This window comes from Bidens hawaiensis, unplaced genomic scaffold, assembly GCF_021521415.1.
Source record: "Bidens hawaiensis isolate Kalapana, Puna unplaced genomic scaffold, B.hawaiensis_p1.1 tig00007372_1, whole genome shotgun sequence".
Lineage (NCBI taxonomy): Eukaryota > Viridiplantae > Streptophyta > Magnoliopsida > Asterales > Asteraceae > Bidens > Bidens hawaiensis.
In genome coordinates, this window is record NW_027491509.1 from 136,473 (window position 1) to 149,276 (window position 12,804).

The 12,804-nt window shown below is 38.3% G+C and overlaps 1 protein-coding gene across 1 annotated transcript; it reads left to right on the top strand.

Annotated features, from left to right (window-relative positions):
* The first annotated feature begins 351 nt into the window (after positions 1 to 351).
* LOC143634994 (uncharacterized) lies at positions 352 to 1,200 on the top strand. Its single transcript, XM_077102924.1, has 2 exons — positions 352 to 526; positions 686 to 1,200. Exons 1-2 carry the CDS (start codon positions 410 to 412, stop codon positions 1,169 to 1,171), a joined length of 603 nt encoding a protein of 200 aa, XP_076959039.1. The 5' UTR covers positions 352 to 409; the 3' UTR covers positions 1,172 to 1,200.
* The last annotated feature ends 11,604 nt before the right edge of the window (positions 1,201 to 12,804 follow it).

Genomic DNA, 12,804 nt, shown 5'->3' on the forward strand with positions numbered 1-12,804 from the left:
TTTTGTATATCATTTTACAACGTTTTTGAAACGTTGTTTTTATATACCATTTTAGATCTGTTTCTAAACCGTTTTAATTACATTTTACAACGCGAAATTTAAAACGGTTTTGAAACCATTGTGTAAACCCTGTTTAACCATTTTAAAATAAACTTGTTCAGTATTTGTGTAAGATTTTAAAACTTTCATTATTTTTATTAATGACCGACCAACGGTGAGACATTTTATGAATAAGTGATGAAGTACAAAATCCTACCATCCTTCTCTTACACGTATCATACTCTCTAACACGTGCATACACATTCAAGCTGCCACCTTACACTCTTCTTCCACCTTGTAATCTAGACGTACCTTCGTACCAAAAGAAACAACATATATCACATAGATTAATCAATCAAGAAGGTTAACAATGGCGGCATTGCAATTCACAAAAGCAGCAATCTCCAACATCTCTAAATCAAACATTATTTCCGTGTCTCAAAAAGCCTCTATGGTTTGCTTTACTTCTGCTTCCAAATATTCCCAGGTTAAATCTAGTTCTTTTTTATTAGGAGATTAATGATAATATTTTAAAGTATATATATAGATTGATAGTTTTTTAAATATGTTTGGCTTGAAGGTAACATATAATTTAATCATTTTCATAATTTGTGATTTTAAATAATTAATCTACCATAATTTGTAGGGAAATCATGCAAGTCAAGAAACCAATAATGGGTACGACGGAGACGAAGCAATCAACTACTCCGGCGGGTCGAGATCGGAAGATGCGAAGAACAAAATGGAACAAGGCAAGGACAGAATGAAGGAGGGTGTTGGAGAGATGAAAGATATACCCATGGACGGTATGAAGGCGGCAAACGAAAAGATAAAAGAGAAGGCATCAGAAATGAAAAATAAAGCGAACAACGTCGCTCGAAAAACCGCCAACGACATGAAAGGAACCGCAAGTATGGCGGCTGATAAGGCGGATGAAGGACGGAGTAAGGTGGCGGAGATGGCCGGGGCAGCGGCTGAGAAGACAAAGCAAATGGTGTCGGGTGCGTGGGAGGCCGCTAAAGAGACAACACGGAATGTTAAGGAGAGCGTTGTCGGGATGAACGATGACGACGATGATGATAATGATCGACGGGGAAAGCCGAAGGTGAAGGATGAAGGGCAAATAATTTGAGGAGATTTGGGGATCTTTGATCACGAGAAGAAGGATAATTATTAGTTGCTTTGTTAATTTGGTGTTTTTACTTTTTACTGAAGCTATATGTAGCTTTTTGCATTGCTCGTTTTGACCTGCGGGTGGTTTAAAGGGTTGTGCACATATGATAGAAATAATAATCGTCTATGCTGATAAATTTGTTTAAATTGTGTTACTGTTAACAGATTCCCACTATCTGAAATAATCATCCGATATGGTTAATGGCAAACTTTTCTTTAGTTGATTTACACCGATTAGATATTTTACCACAATTTGATGTTTAGAGTAGTGGCCCTAAATTGGGCCACATCAAACCATCTTTCGGCCTAACCTATGGAGGCCCATGAAACGCCTACCCTAACCTTGGAGGCTCATAAAAATCCAATCACTATCAGGGGGGGCATCTCTGTGAAGGCCCATGAAACCTTTCGGTCTAAGCTGTGGAGGCCCATGAAACGCCTAGCCTAACCTGGAGGCTCATAAAATCCAGTCACATTCAGGGCCATGTCTATATAGGCTCATGAAGCCCTTAGCCTAAGAGGCCTCAAGAGCCGGCCTAGCCTATCCTATGGAGGCCCATGAAATTCCTACCCTAATCTGGAGGCTCATAATATTTCGAGTCACATTCAGGGCCATTTCTATGTAGGCCCATGAACCCTAGCCTAACCTAGGCCTCAAAAGGCTCCTGCTCCTGCAAATCCTAGCCATTTCTATGTAGGCCCATGAAACCCTAGCCTAACCTAGGCCTCAAAAGGCTCATGCTCATGAAAATCCTAGTCACATTCAGCTAAACTGAAATTAGAGCTTTTAGACTTGAATAGTCACATTAATAGTCACATTCAGGGCGATGCCCTAAACTGAACTTAGAGTTTTAGACTAACATTTGAATAAAGACTGCCCTAAACTGAAATTAGAGCTTTAGACCAACAGTTGAATAGTCACATTCAGGGCGATGCCCTAAACTAAAGTAAGAGCTTTATACCAATAGTTGAATAAAGACTCTAGTTTAAATTCAAGTTTATTAAAAGCATATTAAATAATGAAATGATCATTAACTATTTAACTTATATGAAAATATGGAGTTTTTTATACCAAAATGGGCGGTGGGAAAAAATATTTATCAATATAGATTATTTTAAAACTATTTATCAACGTGAAGGTTTTTTCTTTCATCTCTTCTTGTTATTTAATTTTTCACATCTAGGGTTAGAAAATAAAAAGAAAAAGTAAACATTAACAAGTGTTACTCAATTGTGGATTATTGTGCTATAACTTGGTCATCCAAGTTTTTACCGATTTCTCATGAAGCTTATTGGCCACAATCACCATCTATTAGATTACTTCCAAATTCGGATCTAAAGCGAGACAAAAAGGGTCGCCCTCGCTTAACAAGGCTACGGAATGGAATGGGTATTAAAGAAGGAAAAAAGTGGTAACCGTTGTGGAATTTGTGGAGAACGTGGTCATAATCGGTCAACATGTCCCTACAAGCCTAGAAGAATGGATCTCTAAGTGGGTGAAGTTGTTTTGACATTTTTATTTTAATCTGTACTTAATATTATCATGTTGACTTTATTTTGCGTTTTTATTTTTGTTTTGTCTTTGATATTGAGACCGTTTAGTTTGTTTAGTGTGTTTTTTTACGTTTCTTATCTTATTTTGAAGTTTTTTTTAGATGACTTAAGTTGTAGTTTACATGACTTGATTGAAGAAAAAATAAAAAGAAAATAATTATAATAAGTTAATTAAAAAAAATAAAAATTGAAACTTCTTTTAGTTCCTCGAAAATATGTTGTAGCCTGCTGGTGCCAAAAATCTTTTTTGGTGCTTATTTACTTTTTCTTTTTTATTTTTTAACCTGGAAGTAAAAAATTAAATAACAAGGAGAGAGAAAAGAAAAAATCTCCATTTTATTAAATAGTTTTAAAATAACCTATATTGGTAAATACTTTTTCTTTCACATCCATTTTGGTAAAATACTCGCTTTGTAATCCTACTTGTACAACATTGATTTGAATATACAGTATAAAGAATTAGTTGCAATCAACTGCATATTCTAGGTCTAAGTCCTCGCATATTAGACATTACGATTAAGATTTATAAAAATAAATGTAATTACCTTATGGATAGGAAAGTTACCGTTGTGAAGTTTGTCAAGGAAGAAGTCAACACCATGACCTTTTCCACCTCCTCTTGTAACTACAGCTTGGTCACGTCTGTGACAACCACTTGATTTCTATGATGAACGGTTAAAGAGCAAGGTGCTTATAACGTATTCGAAACAAGAGATTGTATAGAGAAATTGGTGTATATTGCATGATGATCTAGTTTACATTATATAGGCATATGGATAAGAAACTTAAAACAATATCATAAATGGTATTCAACACCTAGTCAAAGTAATTGATTATGGTGATGAATGTGGTAATAAATGGATTGTTTCATAACAGTTTACCTTTATTTCTCATTGAAATAACAACATTGAAATACAAAAAAAGGCATTTGAATTCTTCAGTATCACCAACAGTTGTCGGGTTGGATTTAATGGTCGGTTCGGGTCAAGTCAATGCGGACCGACCCGAATGTGACCCGGTATGAGTTAAAGACCCACTTAAATGTTAATTGGGCCCGACACAAAAGATTAGATGGACCGGATAATGGTTAAAGACTTTGTTTGGTTAATTGGGCTCAAGCCCAATTGGTTTAATATGATTAAACCCTAATAATATTACTATATATAGTATAAGATATTGTTATTAAAGATAACCAATCAACAAAACAACAAACCCTAATAGCAACCGTTGTTCCGGCGCCGTTTTCCGGCAATCGCTTTTCCGGCGACCAATTCCGGTCACCGGATTCCGTCCATATCACCCTCTCCGGCTAACTCAGTTGCATACCACCACCATATAACCACTGGTGCTGCTCCCTGCCTCGGTCCGTCTGTCTACAGCTCACTTCCGGCGAACACGTTTTTCCGGTAAGCTCCATTTCTGGCCGCCGCTGCCTCTGGTCATTGCAGAACACCACCGCCACCTGCTCTAGACCTCCGGCGCTGCTATATACTGCTGAAACCAAGCCGTTGCTGCTGTTCCGACGAGTCGCCGCCGCCCTCCGCCGCCATCTGCCGCCAGAGCTACTGTCGGGTTCTTTTGTGTCCAGATCTAGCTTATTCGTTAAGCCCTCGGTGTCTTCCCGGTTTCGATAACCGAGGTATATCGAAAACTAATATATGGTTGTTTATTATTGTTTAAATCGTACTCGTTTAACGTTGTAATCGGATCCGGGTTTTGGGTTTTCGGTTTTGGTTCGTTTAAATCGTTTATTTATCCGCTGCGTATATTAATAGTTCGTTTATATATATTGGAATATTAATATTGATTAATATCTATCGAAACGAAATTATGGACTAAAACGGGTTTAAATTATTTGACCGTTTTCGTTCCGAACCACCGTTGAAACCCAACAGTGGTGTCAGAGCCGAGGTTACAACGTACGAGTCGACACCGGTTCGTTTAAAACCGGATCTACATCTTAAACTTTAAATCGTTTAAAGTTTTGATCTAGATTTATTTTCGGGTGATTTTAGATTTGGTCAAAGTTTTGTTTATTTTATTTGACCAAGTCAAAACGACCCGAAATTTTATTTATTTTGAATATGTACATCCGGCCCCGACCTATGTGTTTGTTTGGTTGTGTTTGGTTATTGAGCTTGTTTTTGGCCATATGGACGGTTCAAAAGTTGTAAACGGTTATTATTTATTTTTCGGTTTTCTTTTGGCCATAAAGATGGTTCAAATTTGTAATAGGGCAAATTATTGTTAGTTTATAAATTTGTAATAAAGAAGACGCGAAGATAACCGAGGACGAGCTCAAGGATTTCTTGGAGTTAGTGTGAGTTCGGGCAAGATGACGGGATGCACGAAGAAGTCCATCCTTGTGGTTGTTTTGTGTTGTGAACCCCTTGACCCGATCGGTCTCCCTAATTGGCTCTAGCGAGACTGATCACCTTTTGGCCATAAGGATTTACATATTATTATTTGCTATTGTGGTTGCTTGGATTGTTTATAATAGGATTATAATATCACCGACCTAACACCAAATAAATTGGAAAATAAACATTTTTATTTAACCATTTATGTTTTGAAAATTAAATGCGTTTTGATTTCTAAAACTTATAACTTAATAGTTTTCTATTAACTTAAAATTGGTTAGTTATATCGCGACAAACTTAGTTTTTAATAGGTTATTTAAAACTAAGTGTCTTGAGAGATGAAAGGGTTCATCAATTCGTCCCGATAATAAGTACAGTAAAATTTGACTTTTACTCTATTTGGTAATTTTAAAATTAATCCCAATTTAAAAAACCAATAGTTTATGCCAATCCTACTACAAGTCACACTTGAGGCATAATGCGAAATTTCGAGTGTTTGGAGCTACAACACCGCACTTGTTTTCTAGCCTATCCCATCAAGGTGAAAGCGTTTCGTTGACACATTCGACCCTTTCACACGTCACAGTACTAGGACAACTATTACTTTACTCTCCTGTTACGTGCTAAAGCTGTCTGGAGACTTAAAGTGGGCAAAGATGAGGCTAAACGTATCTATACAGACAATCGTTGTCTCTATAGGCCTCATAACCGAGAATTGTGCTCTATTCACAATTGACAATCGTTGTCAATCTACCTAACCACTTATTAATGTTGTGTGCTACAGCTGCTTTTAATAACTGGAAGCCAGATTCTCACAATCTTATTTTATTAATGTTATTGGGTCATCAATAATAGGTCTACAACGTCAAAAATACTAATTAAATTTACTTTTGCTTAATTAATCAGATGTCATCAAAGGAAAACTCACCCTACGCCTTTAAGACTATCCTTGAGAAGGATAAACTGAACGGTACCAACTTCATCGAATGGCACCGCAACTTGAGAATTGTTCTCACCATGGCAAAGCGCCTGTATATTCTCAATGGACCTGTTCCAACCGAGCCTGAAAACAACACAGCCGCTGCTAGAAAAGTTCTTGAGAAGCATAAGGATGACTCGGCTGATGTCTCCTGCATTATGCTAGCCACCATGACTTCTGAGCTTGCTAAAGGCTTGGAAGACTTTGGTGCCTATGAGATGCTTGAGCAACTCAAGGTCATGTTCCAGAAGCAAGCCCGTCAAGAACGTTTCGACACCATGAAACAACTCATAAGTTGCAAGATGGCAGAAGGGTCTCCCGTCAGTGCGCATGTTCTTAAGATGAAGGGGCACATCGATCAGCTCAAGAAACTTGATTATCCCATACCCGATGAGATGGCATCTGATTTCATCCTCGACTCTCTCCCCAACTCATACGACCAGTTCGTAATGAATTTCAACATGAATGGTTGGGTGAAGACAGTGCCGGAGCTTCATAACATGCTCAAGACGGTTGGGATGAACATTCCTTCTAGGACAAATCAAGTTCTGATGATTCGATCCGCTGGTGTCAAGAAGCCAAAACCAAAGAATCGGGCTTTAAGGGAAAAGGCAAGAAGAAAGTTACTGTTGCTGCCAAGGTTGCCACCAACACTAACAAGAAAGTTGCAAAGCCACCACCGCCGCCCTTTGAGGAGCGCCAGTGCTACAAATGCAACAAGATGGGGCACTGGATGAAAAACTGCCCCGACTACCTTGCTGAGATTAAGATGAAGAGAGCCAATGGTGAAGGCTCTTCTCGAGGTATTTCCATATACGTTATTGAACTTTTCACTGTCTCTAGCAACACATGGGTATTTGATACCGGATGTGGTTACCACATCGTTAATGTCTTGCAGGAGTCTGAGAAGTGGAGGAAACTAAATAAAGGCAGCATGGAATTCATCGTTGGAGATGGGAAGAGAGTACCAGTTCTGGCAACTGGAGTATTTCATTTTACTTGTCCATCTGGCCTAGTTTTTCCTTTGAATAATTGTCTCTATGCTCTTGGCTTGACCAGAAACATCATTTCAGTTTCGTTGTTGTTTGAACAAGGATTTAAGTATGTTCTTAATGGCATGGCTATTTCTGCTTACTTAAATGATATCTTTTGTTTTGAGGCTAAACCTCGAAATGATATTTATGAGATTGATGTTCAACCAAATAATAAAGTATATCATCTTTCAAAACGTATCAAGACTAGCATCAATGATACTTTTCTATGGCATTGCCGACTTGACCACATAAGCAAGGCAAGAGTTAAAAGACTCCAATCCGAAGGGATTCTTGAATCCATAGGACCGGACTTTTTTGACAATTGTGAGTCTTGCTTAGCTGGCAAACTTGCCAAAGACTCCTTCACTAATAAAAGTGAACGAGCAAGTGATCTGTTAGGACTCATACATACTGATGTATGTGGACCTTTCAGAACCATGACTAGAAACCATGAAAGATACTTCGTTTCTTTTATCGACGATTATAGTCGATATGCTTATGTGTATCTTATGTAACACAAGCACGAAACTTTTGAAAAGTTCAAAGAGTTTCAAAGCGAAGTGGAAAAACAACTTGATAAAACTATTAAGATACTTCGATCAGATCGAGGTGGAGAGTATCTCAGCTCAGAGTTCATCACTCATCTAAAAGAGCATGGAATTGTTTCAAAGCTCACTCCACCTGGCACACCCCAACTTAATGGCGTGAGCGAGAGGAGAAATCGAACTTTGCTAAACATGGTTCGATCGATGATGTGTAGAACTAACTTGCGTCACTCCTTTTGGGGTTACGCCCTTATGACCTCCGCCCGCATTGTCAATCTAGCTCCAACTAAGAAGATAGACAAAACTCCATATGAGATATGGCATAAGGGAAAGAAACCCAAATTGTCTTATCTTAGAGTATGGGGATGTGATGCTTATATCACGAGTGAGTCTGATGAAAAACATGATCCCCGCGGCGTAAAAGTTATTTTCGTCGGATACTATAACAAAAGCGGTTATTACTTCTTTCATCCTGATACAAATACGATTTCTATCAAGAGGAAATGCCACTTCCTTGAAGAAGAATTTCTTAATCAAGGAACTGGAGATAACATTGTCAATCTTGAAGAGATTCGAGAACCACAAACAACCGCTGAAGAAGTTGGAGCGTCTGATCAACAAGTTATTTTTGCTGACACATCAGACGTGAACACAAGCGTTCGTAGAAGTTGTAGGACTCCCGTACCAAATTCTAGATACTTATGTCATCTAGATGGTCCCTAAGTCTTATTAGTAGCCGAGTCTGGAGATGGACATCTTTCTGAAGATGTCTATATGGTTCAGCCTGAAGGTTTTGTCGATCCAAAATATCCTAATAGGGTTTGTAAATTGAACAAGTCCATTTATGGACTTAAGCAGGCATCTCGAAGCTGGAATCTTCACTTTGATGAGAAAATCAAAGAATTTGGTTTTGTCAAAAATGAAGATGAGCCTTGTGTTTACAGAAAGGCTAATGGGAGCACTATATCATTCCTCATCTTGTATGTGGATGATATACTGATCATTGGGAACAACATTCATATGCTTAAGGAAGTTAAGCACTGGTTGGAATCTTGGTTTGCAATGAAAGATCTTGGAGAAGCCGCGTATATTCTGGGAATAAAGATCTATAGAGATAGATCTAAGCGGATTCTAAGGCTAAGTCAAAGTACTTACATAGACAAAGTAATGGCACGCTTCTCAATGGAAAACTCCAAGAAAGGAGCTGATCCAATGACTAAAGGAACCGTGTTGAGCAAATCGCAATCTACGGCAACGGACATTGAATCTAAACGTATGCAAGCAATTCCATATGCTTCTGCGGTTGTCTCCATCATGTATGCTATGTTGTGTACTAGACCTGTCGTCTCGTATGCCTTGAGCATGACCAGTCGTTTTCAACAGAGCCCTGGCATTGCCCATTGGACTGCTGTGAAGAACATTCTAAGGTACTAGAATAGGACCAAAGACATGTTCTTGGTGTTTGGGGGAGTGGAAGAGGAGCTCACAGTAAAGTGTTACACTGATGCTAGCTTCCAGACTGACCGAGATGATTCTCGCTCACAGTCAGGTTTCGTTTTCACTCTCAATGGAGAAGCTATTTATTGGAAGAGCTCTAAGCAGAGTGTAGTGGTGGATTGTACCACCGAATCCGAATATATAGCTGCATCAGATGCTACTAAAGAGGCTGCTTGGATGAAGAAGTTCATCACCGATCTCGATGTGGTTCCGAGTATTCACAAACCAATCGAGATATTCTGTGATAACACAGGTGCTATTGCTCAAGCCAAAGAGTCAAGGTCTCATCACAGAACCAAGCATATTCTAAGGAAGTTCCATCTTATTCGAGAAATATTGGAATGAGGTGACATCGTGATAAGCAAAGTAGACACAGATCAAAATCTAGCCGACCCGTTCACTAAACCGATGACTCAAGACAAGCATGATCAGCATAGAGATGCTATCGGGCTTAGACTTTCTAGTGACTTATTTTGATTTAGTATTTGGATGTATAAACGTTTAATCAGTTGTACTTTTCTGTTCACTTTTGATTTAATGGTTAAATGCAAACGTTGAATAATACAACTGTGTTCATTTTAATACGCTTAATCCGTGAATATTGTATTCTAAATTATCCGCAGTCGATCAGATTCGTGGGAACGATTCTGAATTAAGACTATTCTGACTTTGGACTCAAGCAGTTGACTTCCAAACTCACAGACCTCATTATGAATGACGTTGGATGTAAATCGCATCAAATCATCTTCGTGGATCTTGATCATAAGATATTTTGATAATAGTATGCTCATTTAGTATCCTAAGACCTGAGATGCATATTAGAACTTTCGTTTACCGAGGAATATTCTTTGATCATGTCAACCGCTGTTGCGTAACTGCCAGCCAAAAAGGCATTGATTGGGAATGTTCTGGAGTTCAGTGGGAGTTGTATGTAGTCAAGATGGGATTCTGTACTCTTACATTAAAATGTAACAATTAGACATATTGGCGCCCTCGTTGATTCAAACTGGTAAAGTGTGAGGCCTCACCCAAACTTACTGTGTGTTTGATCGGACCACTTTGACTCTATATCGAGAACTACAATAACTGAACACCATATAAGATTGACTTGATCCATGTCTCATTGTTCAATTAATGTCTTATACAGAAAGGATAGATGGCAATGATTACTATAAATTCATTATCTTGCAATAAGGTATTCCAAGATACTTTGGTTATGGATTTAAAAATGTCATATTTGGTTGGGGACAGCTATGTGTAGCTAGAACGCCTCTAGCCGTTAGCATTGTGATACTTGACCCAAATCCGTCCAAGTGAGAGACTGTTGGATTTAATGGTCGGTTCGGGTCAAGTCAACGCGGACCGACCCGAATGTGACCCGGTATGAGTTACACCGGGGGTTAACGAATTACAAACCCACTTAAATGTTAATTGGGCCCGACACAAAAGATTAGATGGACCGGATAATGGTTAAAGGCTTTGAGCCCAATTGGTTTAATATGATTAAACCCTAATAATATTACTATATATAGTATAAGATATTGTTATTAAAGATAACCAATCAACAAAACACCAAACCCTAATAGCAACCATTGTTCCGGCGTCGTTTTCCGGCGGTCGCTTTTCCGGCGACCAATTCCGGTCACCGGATTCCGTCCATATCACCCTCTCCGGATAACTCAGTTGCATACCACCACCATATAACCACTGGTGCTGCTCCCTGCCTCTGTCCGTCTGTCAACAGCTCACTTCCGGTGAACACGTTTTTCCGGTGAGCTCCATTTCTGGCCGCCGCTGCCTCTGGTCATCGCAGAACACCACCGCCGCCTGCTCTAGACCTCCGGCGCTGCTATATACTGCTGAAACCAAGCCGTTGCTGCTGTTCCGACGAGTCGCCGCCGCCCTCCGCCGCCATCTGCCGCCGGGGCTGCTGTCGGGTTCTTTTGTGTCCAGATCTAGCTTATTCGTTAAGCCCTCGGTGTCTTCCCGGTTTCGATAACCGAGGTATATCGAAAACTAATCTATGGTTGTTTATTATTGTTTAAATCGTACTCGTTTAACGTTGTAATCGGATCCGGGTTTTGGGTTTTCTGTTTTGGTTCGTTTAAATCGTTTATTTATCCGCTGCGTATATTAATAGTTCGTTTATATATATTTGAATATTAATATTGATTAATATCTATCGAAACAAAATTATGGACTAAAACGGGTTTAAAGTATTTGACCGTTTTCGTTCCGAACCACCGTTGAAACCCAACAGTTGGTGTTGTATAATTTGGAAATCCATGGTGGCGGCGTAGTTCTAACATTTTAAACCCTAGGCGACACCGGCGCCATATATCATATCAACGCTTACATTCGGCTGCAGGAAATGTCAATTTCATTTACTTAATTTTAAGAGCAAGTTGGTTGAAACGGTGGCCGAAGCTTTAAGTTGTTCTTGGTAATTTGTTTGTCGTATGAATCTTCAATACAGGCTATGATGCGATCCGCTATTTGGCGAGGTACCCAATGTTGCAGCCTTAGCGGAACCTGAACCTTGAGTAATGTGTTTAATTGTTCTTGGTTTGCCGCTTAAACTTCAATAGACACTATGGCAATGCTTATCTATTTGGCAAGGCATCCAAAGTTGCGGCCACAGCGGAACCTGAGCCTCGCGTATTTTGTGTCACATATCGATTTTTTTTAACTTGGAATTTTGTGCGACCCTTGCTGAACAAAAGATGATAGATGTGCACATGACTAGAATCTGAGACACTAAATTCAAGTGATTTTGAAAGTAAAATATGGTGATTTTCATTGTGCAATGGCAATTTTGAAACCAAAACAGCATATAGATTTGGTGCATATTCAAGTAATTTTGAATATCCAATCCCAAAGAATGAACCTGCAGGTTCTTTTGTGTAGGCTGAATATCAGCCATGTTTTGTAAATTAGCCAAAGCGGCCAACCTTTATGAATTTAAGATACTATAATTACCACTAGTTCTATAAGTTATAATGGAATTCTCATATGCGTATAGAATACCCTCTTCACAACACAGCACAACGTGCGTGTATTAATAACTAGTTAGATATAATAATAAAGAAAACGTTCACTTCATAACTAATAAGTTGCTAAAACACAAATGATCACTACTAGGTGATCTTCAATAGCATCCACACCATGTACAAACTTCAAATTCAACAGCATATAGTCATGTTGATGCATAACACTTACTTAGCGTGTGTGTATATATATATATATATATATATATATATATATATATATCAACAATAATAAGCTGATAAAACACAAAAGATCACTACTAGGTGATCTTCATCAACATCAACGCCAAGTACAAACTTCAAATTCAACCACATATAGTCATGTTGATACATGACACTTATATATATATATATATATATATATATATATATATAGGTTTAAGTTCAAGAAAGAAATCAAATTATGGCAAGAAATGAGAGAAATGAATATAAGCCACTAGTTTTATTTTATGTTTTAAATATTTAAAAATAAATAAATAAGATGTTAATGCAACAATAAATGCACATTCTCTCTCCAATTAATACAACTAATATAACCATAATAAATATCTCTAATTAATATATCTAACTAATTTA